The sequence below is a fragment of the Metopolophium dirhodum genome, chromosome 3, assembly GCF_019925205.1.
Source record: "Metopolophium dirhodum isolate CAU chromosome 3, ASM1992520v1, whole genome shotgun sequence".
Classification (NCBI taxonomy): domain Eukaryota; kingdom Metazoa; phylum Arthropoda; class Insecta; order Hemiptera; family Aphididae; genus Metopolophium; species Metopolophium dirhodum.
Window position 1 is genome coordinate 18,412,932 of NC_083562.1, and position 15,144 is coordinate 18,428,075.

Genomic DNA, 15,144 nt, shown 5'->3' on the forward strand with positions numbered 1-15,144 from the left:
CAACTACTGTCATTATACAGTGTGTGTGTGTGTGTGTGTGTGTGTGTGTGTATATTAACATCAAAAATATTAATTTTACCACACGGTAAATCATTTTTCTCATGATTTCAAAACCACCTGGGACCGCGACCGCGGATCACGGTCAACCATCTACAACCACCGTGTCACCAATGATGGCTCCTTTCATCGCATTATTCATATACTATTTGACTCAACTCATACTCTTACTATACATGCAGGTACAGATTGTGTATTTAAAATAAGCTGCAGTCTTGTTAAACAAACAAATGCAATTATAGAAAAGCAGTCATACTTTGGAATCAAAAAATAGTCATTATCATAATTCAGTTAGGTATACAGTGAAATATTTATGAATTAACAATTAACATTATTAAGACTATATTATTATATTCTTATGACTAATTTAAATCACATAAACGGTTATTGTATATGTACTTCAAGCTTAATTAATAATATCTTAAACAAAATATAGGTTTGTGTATAATGTTTAGAAATAATAAAAATGCAATTACAAAAAAAAAAACGATTGTTTATTATTTTATTCCCAGTTCACATTGACGACGATTGACCAATAATATTTCCCGTACCTACGTATAAATAAGTGTATGCATAATTGTCATTAATATTTATTGTTATTATTTATTTTTGTTTAATTATTATTATTATTTCATAGCTAAAAACTATAATATTATAGAATATGTATTTTAAGTATTATGGATACAATAATGTTAATCACGGAACAGAAATATTATTATTTTTATTTACATTGGAATTAATAAACTAGGTAGGTAGGTACATATTGCAGAGCGGACTTTATGAAAACTATGAAATTATTACAACGTTTAAGTTAATGATTATTACCTTGTAGTTATAACATTTATTAGACACATAATGATTAATTATTATTTATTACTTATTAGTCATTACATTCCACGCATAATTAAATTCAAACTTGAAATAAATATTTGTTGAAATAAGACTTACTTACAACAGTTATTATAGTAAGTTAATTATAATGAGTTTTTTATACGATGAATACAATAACCAATACCGTTTATTCTATAGTTTTCAAAAAAACGTTATAATATAGTTTGAATAAATTACAAATTCAAATAATTTTTTTCTTCGTTCACTAAACGAAAATTGTTTTTTATATTACTGAAATGGGTAACTTTAAAATATTGTAAGTTGTGTTATCTGACGGTAAACAGTGAAACTTCTTTATATCGGATGCTATAGGGGAATTTCAATATGTCCACTACAAGGTATGTCAGTAAAAGAGGTTTCATTTTACAAATTAATTACAATGTTCAATATCGACAAGATATGTCTAGTCTATGCAGTAATATAATATTATTAATATTATGAACCATTTTTATTTATCATAGATAAATATAAATATCATTTGTTGATTTAAGTAAAGGGAATATTATTTTATAAAAGTAATTGAAAATTATTCAACTACTTTTATGAATTTGGTAACGTTAAAAAAAACGATAAGAATATTTAAAAAAATGTATATTACCTATTGAATAATATCGTGTATAAAGTAATGGCGGTTGACACAGTGTTAGATAAAAAATTGAAAACAAATTAATTATTTTTGAGAAATGAAAAAAATTACGCAAACGCATCAAGTGATAAATCCAAATACATACAAGTTTTACATCTTATAGGAAAAATATAATCAATTCCAACGCGATTTCTATATGAAAATAATATTATTACAAAAACATTTAGATGGAGTATAAAGGTTTTAGTATTCTTGAGTTGTTTCAAAAATGGTTTTTATGTGAAAGCTATAAAATATTTAAGGGTCAATAGTTAAAGGATAGGTATAAATAAAAGCAAAAACTTAAAAATCTTTCCAGAGGACATAAAATAAAACAAAAACTAACGTTCTATATTGATCATCGACTCTTTCACTTGGCCAAGATGTATAATGTATAATGTATTTTACATCGGTAATAAAAGTTTTAAGAGAAGTTTACACAGCTTTTAGTGAGTTTAATTCGTGGATTGAAGATCTCCATCAAATGTGAAAAACGAATGTATTGGACATTTACGCAAATTTTTTGCACTTCGCAAAATATAATAAACATTTAGTTAGAATACATATTATTATAATTTCTTATTTTATTATGTATGCATTTATTATTTATATGGTACTTTTTTATATTTATTTATGCATTACACATCAACTTTCCGGCTACTGACCTCATCCCTGGTTTGTTGAAATACATGTATGTAATAATGAAATATGTATAATGCGTCCCTGTAACGTATTATAATCCACAACCTATTATTCCGCATAAATTGATGGGAAAATGTTTAACTTTATCTTTTCCGATCTCGTACAGCTTCGTTTACATAACAATAAACAATATCTTTGCCGATGGTTGTCAAAGAAAAATGATGTGAAATACGTATTTGTTGAAAGTTTTAGACTGCGTTGGAATTCAAAGTTTAGATATTGATTTCACTTTTAATTTATGCATCACATATTATGTATGGAATGTACTAATTTTTGTTATTAACCATTAAGATAAAATAATCGGTATTCAATAACTATGATATTTATTTTTATGGCGTAAGTAGGTACCTTCATTATTTTTTCTGGATAAGATAAAAATTATGCTTCACATTCAACTGCCTCCAACACGGTTTAGGTAAATTTATAACATAAAACCAGAAATAAATAAAATTAAAATAAATACCTACCTATATATATATTGTTTCGGACACTCAAAAATATTAATATACATATATAGTATATGCATATAATATAAATATAAATAATAATAAATTAATAATTATGCATTTTGTGGACTATATATAACTGAACGTCACCTAATTGTTGTTTCGGATTTAAATTATTTATTTTAAAACGCAAACAATTTGAGACAATTTGAGACATTTTCTTTATGAATGAATATCTATTATGAAATCGTTTTTCAAAGCAGTTAATGCATTAAATCTTATTAGTTTTCGTTTAGGTATATCTACTATATAATTTGACACTTCTTCTTGACTAATAACAGACAAATATCCATTGGCGCAAATAGGGGGGGGGGGCTTGGGAGGACTTAGTCCCCCCAAATGTCGGTCAAGTCCCCCCAGTTAAAAATCTAGTAATTAGTACTCATTTTTATATTCAGTGGTACTAAGAAATATGGCCTATGAGGAGGGGGGCTTGAGTCCCCCCAAAAAATTTAGTCAATTTGTGCCTATGCAAATATCTCTACTTTAAGCTAAAAAAATCATCCATGTAAAAATCATGGAAGACAGCAGCGACTTCAGAATATTGTTTATATTCGATTTTAGGTAGTTTTTTGCAAGCAAGGAGTTAGTTGCTAAATACGAAGCCGGAACTGTACTGTAAGTATTTGTATTTAACTTATATATTTTTATTTGTGAATTTCTATCTTCTCGCCATAGACCGAATTGAAAGTCCCGACGATTTTCAATAACATTTATTTAACGATACATATTTTTTATGTCTGCAGAAATTATAAAATTACTCGTACGGAATCCAAAGCAATATTAAATCCCCCCCTTGGATCCTTAGATAATACTATTATACACTGTACCTATCATTATTATACATCTCTGAGTCGTGTAACATTCATAACTTAAACCTGAAAATAATGACTGAATTATTATATTCTCATTCCCAAGGAGTATTATTATACCTTAAGATAATCAAACGCTAATCCATGCATGCATATACGCTTACTGTTTTCAATTCGACATAAAACATCACTTAATACTGAAATCATCTACGCTGGCATACCAAAAAAAATATTTTTGAATTTCTGTAGATTTAGGCAAAGTGATTTCTGAATGGAAATGGAAATGAAACGGATTGGCCGATCGGACTAAGGCATCGGTTGCGACGCGCACCATCGCCAGTTCGAACCCCGGCCATGGGTGGCATTTCTCTTCGGACCGCCATCCCCTACCCGGGCATGGCAGATACCTACGGGTGCCCAATTGAAAATTCTGCCAAACTAAAACACACGTGTTTACAACCTACAGTACCCTCTCCCACAGTTAAAAACCATCCCAATGATCTAAGTTGCCACGGGTTAATAATGAAAAAAATAATAATAATAATAACTAAGAATTGTCTTCCTAACTCCATATTTCTGCATGTTTTATTATATTTAATCATATTTGTAAACAAATCAATATTCTATTAGACAACATATATACGTTGAAACGTTATTCGATGAAAATAGCACAAACTAATTCATTAAGATCTTTGTAACACTTACAGTCATAATACATAAATACATACCTGCAGCGAGTACGGTACTGAGTCCGGTCGGTATGCCCAGTCCGAGGTTGCCAAATGAACCTTTCTCTTCTATGCAAGCCACGCTGCCCATGACAACTGCAAGTATGCCACAAACGATCTGCAGGAAAAGCATAAAAACCATAAATATTATAGTCATAAAATAATATATTATATCGAACTACCAACGAAATATAATACGATTATCATCGATATAAGATACTTTTGTTGAACATCTCAGTAGATATAGAAGCGTCCATTCAGTACATTAAATTTACTGAAATCGACAACGAAAAGAAGTCAATATGAGCTAGTGTTCAAATATTTGAAACTGGTAGTGTAAGGGTTTCGTATGTACATATTTATTCAGCAAGACAGCGGAAAGAGAAAAACGTTATCTGAAAAGCAATAACTCCATTGGGTTTGGACACGGAGATTCAAAAATGGTCGGATTTCGGACCGGCTATCGATTACAAAATAATGATCTCGACGCGCGTGTCTTATAAAATAAACAAATTAAGTGTCCCTGTTATTTTGGTATGCATTGTTCTTTTAATCGTATGAAAAACAAAAATTCTGAATGTTTTAAATGTAAAATACAATGTGCAGCAAATAAAATAAGGAATTAAATAGTATCAATGCCACTGTAAATACCTATGATGAGCAACATATTTTCCAAAAATACTTTTTTTTTATATATATATAATGTAGCGGTGTATAACACAATTCATTACATACAGAATGATTCACCAAACATACTCATTCAATTTTTTCTTTAATAATGCATTTGTTTAAATTTTTATTTTGGGAATTTTTAAGTTTACCAAGAGACCAATAATTTCAATATACTTCGATTTTTTTTTTGTACCATTTTTTAAGTATTCATTTAAGTTACCAACTTCTTTTTTCAAGTGAAGACCAACATTTTTTACAATCAATTGTTAAGTAGATGATTTTTTTTTTAAGTTTGATGAAAAAGAATGGGTGTGAGCATTCTTGGTGACTCACTGTGAAAAGTATTAAATATCAATGAACTATGAAATAATATTAAAAACATTGATGTTTAAAATATGAGCCCCCTTGCAGTTTTAATAGATTTCCGCCTATGGTTTGTTCTGAAATGTAAGGTGAACTAATAAACTATTTTTAAAAAGTCAAATTTTAAAGATTGGCTTTTGTATATTTATATGGTTGTTATTGGTTTCAGAAAATAAAATAGTTATTATTATGATTGGATATAATTTATTTGACATTAGTGATTTACCGGAAATATAACAAATTTATAATCTTAAAAAAAAAATAAATATTATATTATTAGTTTTATTTATATTATACCTGGTATTATAATAAAAAAATTATCATCAAGCTATAGAATATAATACACATTAAACTATTATATTAATGATGCTCTGTTGAAATCATATGATAATGCATAATATAAACAAGATTTATTTAATGAAGTATCAAAACATTATTGATAATTTATGTAGGTATTATTATATACTACCTAATGAAGTCGCAGTTAACATCATTATTTGGAAAATATCTCTAACAATCTAAATATTTCAACTTTTCTTTCTTAAGATTTTCATTCTTTTATGATCCAAAACTGTTTTTTTTAAACTTTTTTAAACCTATTAATTTTCTTAAATTGTTTCAGTTTATAAAGAAAGATTTCAAACTATATTGTTATATTTTTAGAATATTCAAGTAATTATCTACCCTGCAATATTAAACATAATACAATCTTGAATAATAAAATAATAATTGTAAGCCAGTCAGATATATCTACTCGCGGTAATTTTACAAACATCTAAACGCTTTTCCAGAGTTACAGGTTAAATATTGTAAAAAACAAATTGAAAAATATGACATATTTCTAATAATTTCTTAGTTTTTCGTTAATGGAGTATTTATCTATCAAACTTTTTTTTCTCATTTTATAATGATAAACTTGCAGCTACTAACATGGCACCAAGATCTGAGTATACTTAACCACTAAAATGATTACTCGATCAATGGAATACAGACACGTTCCATAACTTAGATTCAAAGTCTTAGAAGTAGCACAGAATGTATTGCCAAAGTTCAAAACAAGTTTCTTAGTTGGTAATATGAACGTGATTAAGCTGTTATGACCAAATTTGTGAATCGAAAACAATTACGGAAATGCCACTTACATGATATAACGAAGAAATATATTACACAAAAGCTTACGGATAAACCATATAATTTACAACAAACACATACTTGTCTAGTTACCAGTTTATTGCTTATAGTAAAATTATTAATAATACCTATATAAGTTTAACTATACTTTAACTTAAAAATAATATTAAAATATGGCAACTTCATCGGGTAGTAAAATCTCTATTAAATTTCGAGTATTACTTTAGCTATACTTCTATAGCAAAAATTTAGTGAAAATTCAATAAATGAAATTAATTATATTGAATGGTACTTTAAACAAGTCGTTTTTTGATACTTTCAATTGTTTCAATTGTTTATTTTAGATTAACCTTAAAAAACGGTATACCGTTTAAAAATAAAATAAATATCAGAAAGTGTAGTTTTAAAGAATTGATTTCTGAATGATTTGTCATTGCTTAATGCGCTTTCAGATGTTTGATAATAACGACAGTCGATACCTATATGTAATTTGTATATCACTACAACTGAGTTGAGTGAATCAAAGGAGTACATGATTCTGTATCATAACAAGTTCTATAATGTTTAAAATATTAGTAATAGTAAACTACCTATTTTATTAATATAAATAAATAATACATTTTATTCACCCGGTTTACGTTCAACTTAATTAATATTATACTTTTTATCATATAGCTTTAAATGTTTTAATGCAGGTGGATTACAGTTATATGAGATTTTTAGTAATTATAAATTATGTTAATACAGTTTAAACATACTTAATTAAAAATCAGGAAATGCTATTGTCTATACGGATGTTGGTTACTTGCTTCTTGGATAAACGTGTAATCTAATCAAATATAAAATTAATTATCATAGGGTCGTAGCTAGATTATCTATAGGGACTCCTATTTTCTCCAACTATATATTAGCCCACTGAATAATTAATTTTTATGATAAATGTCAATTGTATTTTGAAATCGCATTAGGAAACGATTCTGTGAGAAGCAAGTTGTGTCGTTTTTGTTGGATATTTTCAAAAAGTAATTGCAATTGAGACGCATTAGAATTTCTAAATAACATCTAAAACTCACATTCTTATTGAACAATATGCTACATAAAACTTTAAGAACAATTGTATTGCTCTGAAAATCGTTTTTTCTTAGACAAAAGAATATAATTTAAAACCTATAGATTGGAAATATACTTCCCTTACCTAATGTCTAAAACAATTACCTACAGAGTAAAAAGAAAAAAAACTATCAAAATGACTTAAATATAATCTCTATTAGATTGCTACAACCATCACTTTAAAATTTAATATTGCAATTCGTGTTAACATACCAGCTTAAATGATTTACCTGATGAAGTAAAATCTGTTCCAAATTTGACATATAAAAGTAAATATTATTTTTGTATTATTATTATTATTATTAGGGCTAGCGCATTTATATGAATAGGCGTGTTTTATTTTGGAACTTTTGATTACTGCTTTTGTTTGTAATGTTCACGAATCACGTTATTTTGAAACAAATAGTGGTAATTTTATTTTGTATATTACTCCATATTTTGAATAAAATGCATATTATTGAATATTTCAACTATAAACACGTAAAATGCATGTTTTATGGTAGGTAAAAAATAAAGTGGAGTTTCGTAAGAGAATAAAATAGAATATCAGCTATACAAAAAATACCCGAGTATTTAATTGCTTATTACTATATAGTACCTACTTAGGTATAGTAATTTAATTTACCTATATCTTATCATAATAATTGCCATGTATTATGTACAACGAATACCAACACCGCAACAGTATATTAGATTTAATATTTAAGATTATTCTACAACTACAACACCACTTATAGTAAAATTAGTAAGTGTTGTGACGTAGTCATGTATTTTGACTTTTGAGTGAGTCGCGTGTTGCTTGTGACATTTTTATTACCACATCATTGTTTCATGTAATGCTTCTGAATGGTTTAAAATAATATTTTTTAGATTTTAGAATTTTTAAACATTTTGTTTTTGTATTTTAAGTGGAATATTTTTTAGCAACTAAAATGCATATTATACCTATTTTGTTGCACTATTACACATAAATCTTATTCCTAATTGACTAGGTGTGCCCGACAACAAATGTGAGGTGAAGAACAGGTGAGCTAGTCAATTAATTGTTGTGTATTTGTTATTTTGTTTATTGTCATCAATTAATGGCGGTATCGTCTTTGGATATAGTTTTGGTAACCCCCCTTTTGTCTACCTTTTCTGGGAATACTGTAAATACTAAATGGGAATACTAGGTACGATATTAAAAACAATAAAATATATAATATAGGTCATATAATATTTATCTTTATTTAAGATTAGAAACTTGTTTGCCAAAACAAAATCCTTGTGTGGACCCATCTTAAAAATTCCGCGAATTTTTAAAAATAATTTATTTGTGTGTCCTTACATTTTGGTATGAAGGTACCATACGAAAATTTATTTTCTCTATAGCCATCATAGTTTAGGCTGTGTACGTCGATTAGCCAGTCATGTGTTGGGACATGTTTTATTGTGTAGATGGTTAATTAATCATAATTACTTAATGACAGCATCTAGAAACGCTAAACTTAATCTATGCCTTAAGATATTAATGATTATAGATTTAAAGTTTCATGAAGATTGGTCTAATAGTATCGGAGGAGATATCAATAAGAAATTTCTTCGGTCCGTCCAATAAATATAATTCTTCATCTTAAATTTGTTATTTGAGATATTACAGGTGGTATTTGAGAACAAATGTATATTTTCAGATTATTGAATATTCGTTGCTCATTATATAAAAATACAATATGAATTAGTCATTATAATAGTTATGACTAATAAAACATTGAAACAATTTATGATCAATAAATGAATAAACGAAATTAATATCCATTAATTTATTAGAGTGAATATTTGTATACATAAATGTATATAGACTTGTGCCAGTAACAAAAATACCGGCTAAGACTTATATATATAATACTCATATTTACATATACATGCTCAAAAAGGTTAAATCATGGTTGGTTTGTTTTTACCCACTAATATAATATATTAATATGATTAATAAACCTATTTACTTTTTATATTCAATATGTACTTATTGTACTTACTTTACATTTACCTACACAAAATCCACATTTACAAGATCACGTAAAAAACTTACATTTGAAAAAGTCATTGTGTGTATAAAATATAATAACATTATACTCTAAAACTTTCATATACCCATGAATACTTTAAAATTACTACTAAAAATTTTTTAAATTACAACAAAATAACTAAAATCACTATTCTTGATTTTAACATGTAATTTCGTCCAAATTTGAAATTGTCTGAAGAAACTAACTGTGTTAATATATTTTTAGATTATTAGGTTATAGTATGAACTATTTATGAGAACCATTGTTTTAAATTTTCAATCCATAACTATACAAATTGAATATATTATCATGTTTTAACTACAAAATATAATTTTAAAATTTTCAATATTTTGATAAATGTTAAATCGTACAAATGGATCTTTAATATTTCTTATCTGCTATTATAACTACTTCTGAGGAACCTTGTATTAAATTGTCAAGCTTTTTGATCCAATAAATACAATTTTATTGACATTTATAGAATAAAGAACTAAACAAATTGCAAATTGAAAATGCCTATAAATCACTCAAAACGAGTCGAAATATTTTGAAAATTTTATCATGTACAGAAAATGATAAAATAAACATTTAATAAAAATTTAATTTACCTATAGTTATAAGTTTTTGAACAACGGAAAAATAAGAAAATCTTTGTATGAGAATTTCCTAATTTACGGATGAATATCCATGTCTAACTTTAAAAGCTCGTAAAAAATTATTGTTGATTTACGCTCAACTTTTTTTTAATTACCACGAACATCAACTTATGAACGTTGTATTACAATTTCAAGTTTTTGACCGATCAAAAAATATAGTTTCAATATTCATTTACAAAAAAAAACTAATAAACTCAAAATTGTCTTATGTCTATAAATAGCTCAAAAAGAGTATAAATATTTCGATAATTAATTTTACATTCAGTGAAAATGTATTCTATAATCAGTTATTTTTAATAGAGTTACACTAAAAAAAAAAACATCTTTTTCAAAAATTGGGTTTACGTAAATATTTCAGTTTTTCTTTAATTTTTTGTGTTTTTCCGGATGATTTTGAAAACTATTGGACATTTTTTACTATTGACCTCTAAAGTTCCAACTATATTCACTGTTGAAGGAAATTTAAGCATTTGTCTGTCTCAAAAGATTATTAAAAAATACAAAAAAAATACACACAACATTGTAAAATCAATACATTCATCGCTTCGCTCAGAATCTAAAATTAACCGTTCAATAGACTAATTTTATTTTTCAATTTTTTTTACCGAACTGAGTAAATTATTAGTTTTACTATCTAGGCATAGTAAATTATTATCTTTACCTACGAAATAGTTTTTGGGTAATAAGAATTCTTAACTAATATCTTACACTTTTAAAAACGAAAATAAAATATACATAATATATTATATACTATGGTACTTTAATAACATTACAGCCAACTACAGTTCAAAATTTTAATGAAATGTCAGGATTTGTGTTTTATCCGGATTCCGCTTGGAGTTCGATGATTTAACATTGCTCTCAAATGTACGATAATAATATAAAACTATATTATCCTAATTCCTACCTCAACGTAGTAAATATAGACAATAGTGACGAACACCTAGCTTGATAACCATATCCTTTCTGGGTTTTTTTTTATTGGATTCTGTGAAAATAATTTTATTTTAAAAGAAACGACCAATAATAATAAAAATTTATTGTTGTTTAAAAGGGAAAAGAAAAATAGATGGTTTAAAAAGGTGGCACAACATATGTGAGAAATAATAATAAAGAAACGAATTCCAAACATACAATCAAAACAATAGAGAAGGTACCAATAATAACATTCACACAATAAAATCCAAACTGCTAACATTTTGCTTTGGTTAAATGAAAGTTTCATTAAATATTTGGACGATTTTATCAAATGCAACCGAGATGAACATTTTTCGTAACATTTTATTATGTTTTTTCATTTATTTACACAAAAAAGACAATGACACAAAGCGGTTTGCACTACGCACAGCATTTCAATATAAACACTATTTCATCATTATATTATTATTATTATTATTATTATTATTAGTATTTATTATTATTATCATTATGCACCAGAAGTCCCGTATTACCCTAATTATTTCCATGGAAAATCAATATATTTAAATGTTGTTTTCTCAACAGTATTTAATAAGAAAATGTATGCTATTAAATTTAAATTTTCCTATAGATTACAGTTGAAAAAATAGCATTTACATTTTAAATGCAAGTATTGAATTTCCACGATGTCATAGAGATACTTATGTCACTTCTTAGGGTGATACGGGAGTCTTGAGACACACTGTATAATAGTCTTTTTATACAAGAATAGTGTATTGTTCAAATTAATTCTTGTCATTTATTTTTTAATTAAATATTTAAATGTATTATCTTGTTACCGAATATTCATAGAATATTAAAAACAACTACCGCGTAATAATACGTGCATAAAAAGAAATAATGTTTACAGTTAACATTTAATATTGTTTGTTGTAACTACTGAAAATTACGCAAAAACTACTAATATTTTAAATCTAAATTTGTTTTTGCGATAAATCAATTTCGTTTCAATGGTTCAATTTCCAGATTTAAAACCCTTTTATATTGAATTACGCACCACCACTCATGATAATCTTCGACACACACGTCATCTGAGCGTATAAATTACATTCGTTTCCATATACATATATGATCGAAAAAAGGATTTTATATTAACCCCCATACAAACATTCCTCTTTGATATGTGGCCAAATCCTTGAATATTACCTGTAGGACACGTATTCGCAGTACTTGTGAAAAAGGATAGTAATCAATGTCGTTCTTTTCCGTGCTCGCCAATCTAGTCACGATCACAGGCACGTCATCTGCTGTTTTGGTCACCTGACTGATGAGCGACTCGTGTCGTCGATACATATTAACTGCTGAAATAAAAATATTAAATTATAGTAACAATGTATTAAATTGTGATTTGTGAATAGTTTTTATAATATTTAATGAGTCATGAGTCATGACAATGGCCGAAAGCTTTTTGGACGTTTCGGTTATCTGATATTATTCAATGTCATAATACTTTTCAAAACTTAAATAGAAATTATTAATAAACTATGAAAACCCTATACTATAGGCTATAATAGTTTTCTATAAAATCAATAATATAAACCAAATTTAAATATTAATAATATATTATGTTAATTTTTTTCTTGTGTTGGAAGAATTATTTTGGTTTCAGAGGAATAAATATCATATTATAATATATTTATTAAAAATTAAACTAATACAAAACAAAAATTACGTAATTGTTAAAAATAAAATAAAATTCGTGTATTATGAAGTTATTAACTATATAGTTGTGTTAATTCAAACAAACACACATCCATTTTATGTTTACAGATTCAACTAAAGCCGATGCTACGAATACAAATTATAATTTAATTGTTTTAAAATAGCATAAAACAATTATTGTATACTATCGTATCAGTTGTATCTACTTATTTGTGCATTAATATGTCACGATTACATGAACAACAAGGGTGATAAATAATAGGTTACTATGCCCAAAAATAGTGTGAAGACAGTTATTTTATTATTTTATTATAAAAATAATTGTATAGGTAACAATAATATTTAACATAATAATATATTGTTTTTCATTTTTCCTTTAAGGGTATTATGTAAATCAGTTAGCTCGTGTAGTTGTGTAAAAGTGATTATGTCTTGTGAAGTTACAACTCCCTTGTCTGGGTGTCTCAAAACACGTTTGGATTTTAATTTAATTTTTTAATACAATTTTGTACACAGATGTTTGGCTTAAGAACCCACAAAAAAAACATATTTTTGCTTGCGTGCATGTATATAGCGTATATGCTCACTTCTCTGATTTTGATGAGATCGAGGCAACTTCTTCCAAATTAGGAGTTCCTAACAATTATCTTGATTCTTTTATAAAATTTCCCGGCGCACATAAAGAAATAAATACAATACACGTGGCTTGGTGTGGCACGGTGGTTGCATTCAATTACGAAACGTGTTCTGAGTGCCAGTGTCACTTGTTCCCGGATGGGTGACCACCCGCGTTTTTAGTGACAAATCCTTGCCACACATACACACACGTCACACGTGTTCCAATATCCAACCGTACCCCCACCTCCTTACAAACAAGTAACAACTAACGGTCATAAATGCTGGGCTTAAGAAAAATTTAAAAAAAAAGAGAGTAAGTGGATGTCACTCTGCTGTACAGTAGATTATAAGTTGGTTAGTGTATATTAGATTATATTAAACTTGAATTCAGTGATATAATATCATTGTATTTAAGAAAAACTATTCTGAGCGGAGACGGTTCGTCAGTCTGAATATTGTATATTTTTATTATTTATTATATCCTGTAAGTTGAATTAATATTATAATATTATAATTTTTTATTCATTTCTATGGTGATAACTGAAAAATAAAGCGTTAGAAATTATAATCCCATTTGTAGCGGTTTTTCGTAATTTGTTTGTGGTTTTTCTCGTGGCGTTAAATAACTATTGAGAAAATCGAAAAATTACCTCTTTAAAGTATCATCTTGATCCAATTTTCTAAAAGAAAAGATGCTATATGTTGAAATCAAAGTAAGTACTCCTTCTGGCAGAAATGTTGTTTACAGGATAAAAAAAATATAAATAAATAAATAAACACCATTGTAAAACCACTAGCTTCCTTACTCCGCTCAGAATCTAATAATACAATACACATATTATATAGGTATTAGGTAATATATATACATATATTGTGTTTATTAGAGATGAATTATAAAGTAGGTAGGTAATTTATCTGAACAATTCTAATAAACATAAATAATTAAAAATTGAGATAATAGAAATATAAAATTTAAATATATAAGTTTACAAATTTAATTCGATGTTTGAGCCTGCAGGTTTCTAACTCTTCTATTCGGGATAAAACATTACATTTTAAACAGCATTACACAAATCAAGTTCAATATTATTCAAACAAATTCTTCTAAATACTAGTTTTTATATTGTTCATAGCAGAAAATGCCTGTTCTTATAGATGTGACGTGGATAATGGTAACAATAATGATATCGTTTTTAGAGAAATATCCATGGATATTCTGGAGCTAAACTCATAGATAATATTTAATATTCTATGGCAATATCCATGGCTAAATTTAACCAGAAAGGACCTATGGTATTTTATTGACTAAAAGATAGTTCATGATAATATTTATAATATAATTGATATTATCAATAAACTCATTCTTATCATCATTACTAAGATCAAGTTCATTTGCATTGTATGTGAAATTAAACAGCAGCATGACCCAATCTGCATGTAATGTCAACGATGAAAAAAAGTGATTAATTTTTTCTTCGAGGAACTTAAGGTATTTAATTATAAGATATTGCGTAGTTCTTCAGTATGGATTTTTCAGCCGTTCGTTTTGAAAATGTTGACGAATGTGTATGTAAACTCCTACATGGTT

General features: G+C 26.9%; 1 protein-coding gene across 4 annotated transcripts in view; it reads right to left on the reverse strand.

Annotated features, from left to right (window-relative positions):
• Positions 1-15,144, reverse strand: part of LOC132940974 (uncharacterized) — a 137,787-nt gene that overhangs the window by 87,552 nt on the left and 35,091 nt on the right. For 2 of the 4 annotated variants that reach the window (XM_061008807.1, XM_061008809.1), the window contains 2 exons: positions 12,423-12,574; positions 4,322-4,439 (listed from right to left, as the gene is read on the reverse strand). In XM_061008807.1, the coding sequence (XP_060864790.1) occupies positions 4,322-4,439; positions 12,423-12,574 (270 nt within the window). Of the gene's footprint in view, positions 1-4,321; positions 4,440-12,422; positions 12,578-15,144 lie in introns of all 4 variants that reach the window. The other 2 variants (XM_061008806.1, XM_061008808.1) reach the window with 1 other exon arrangement.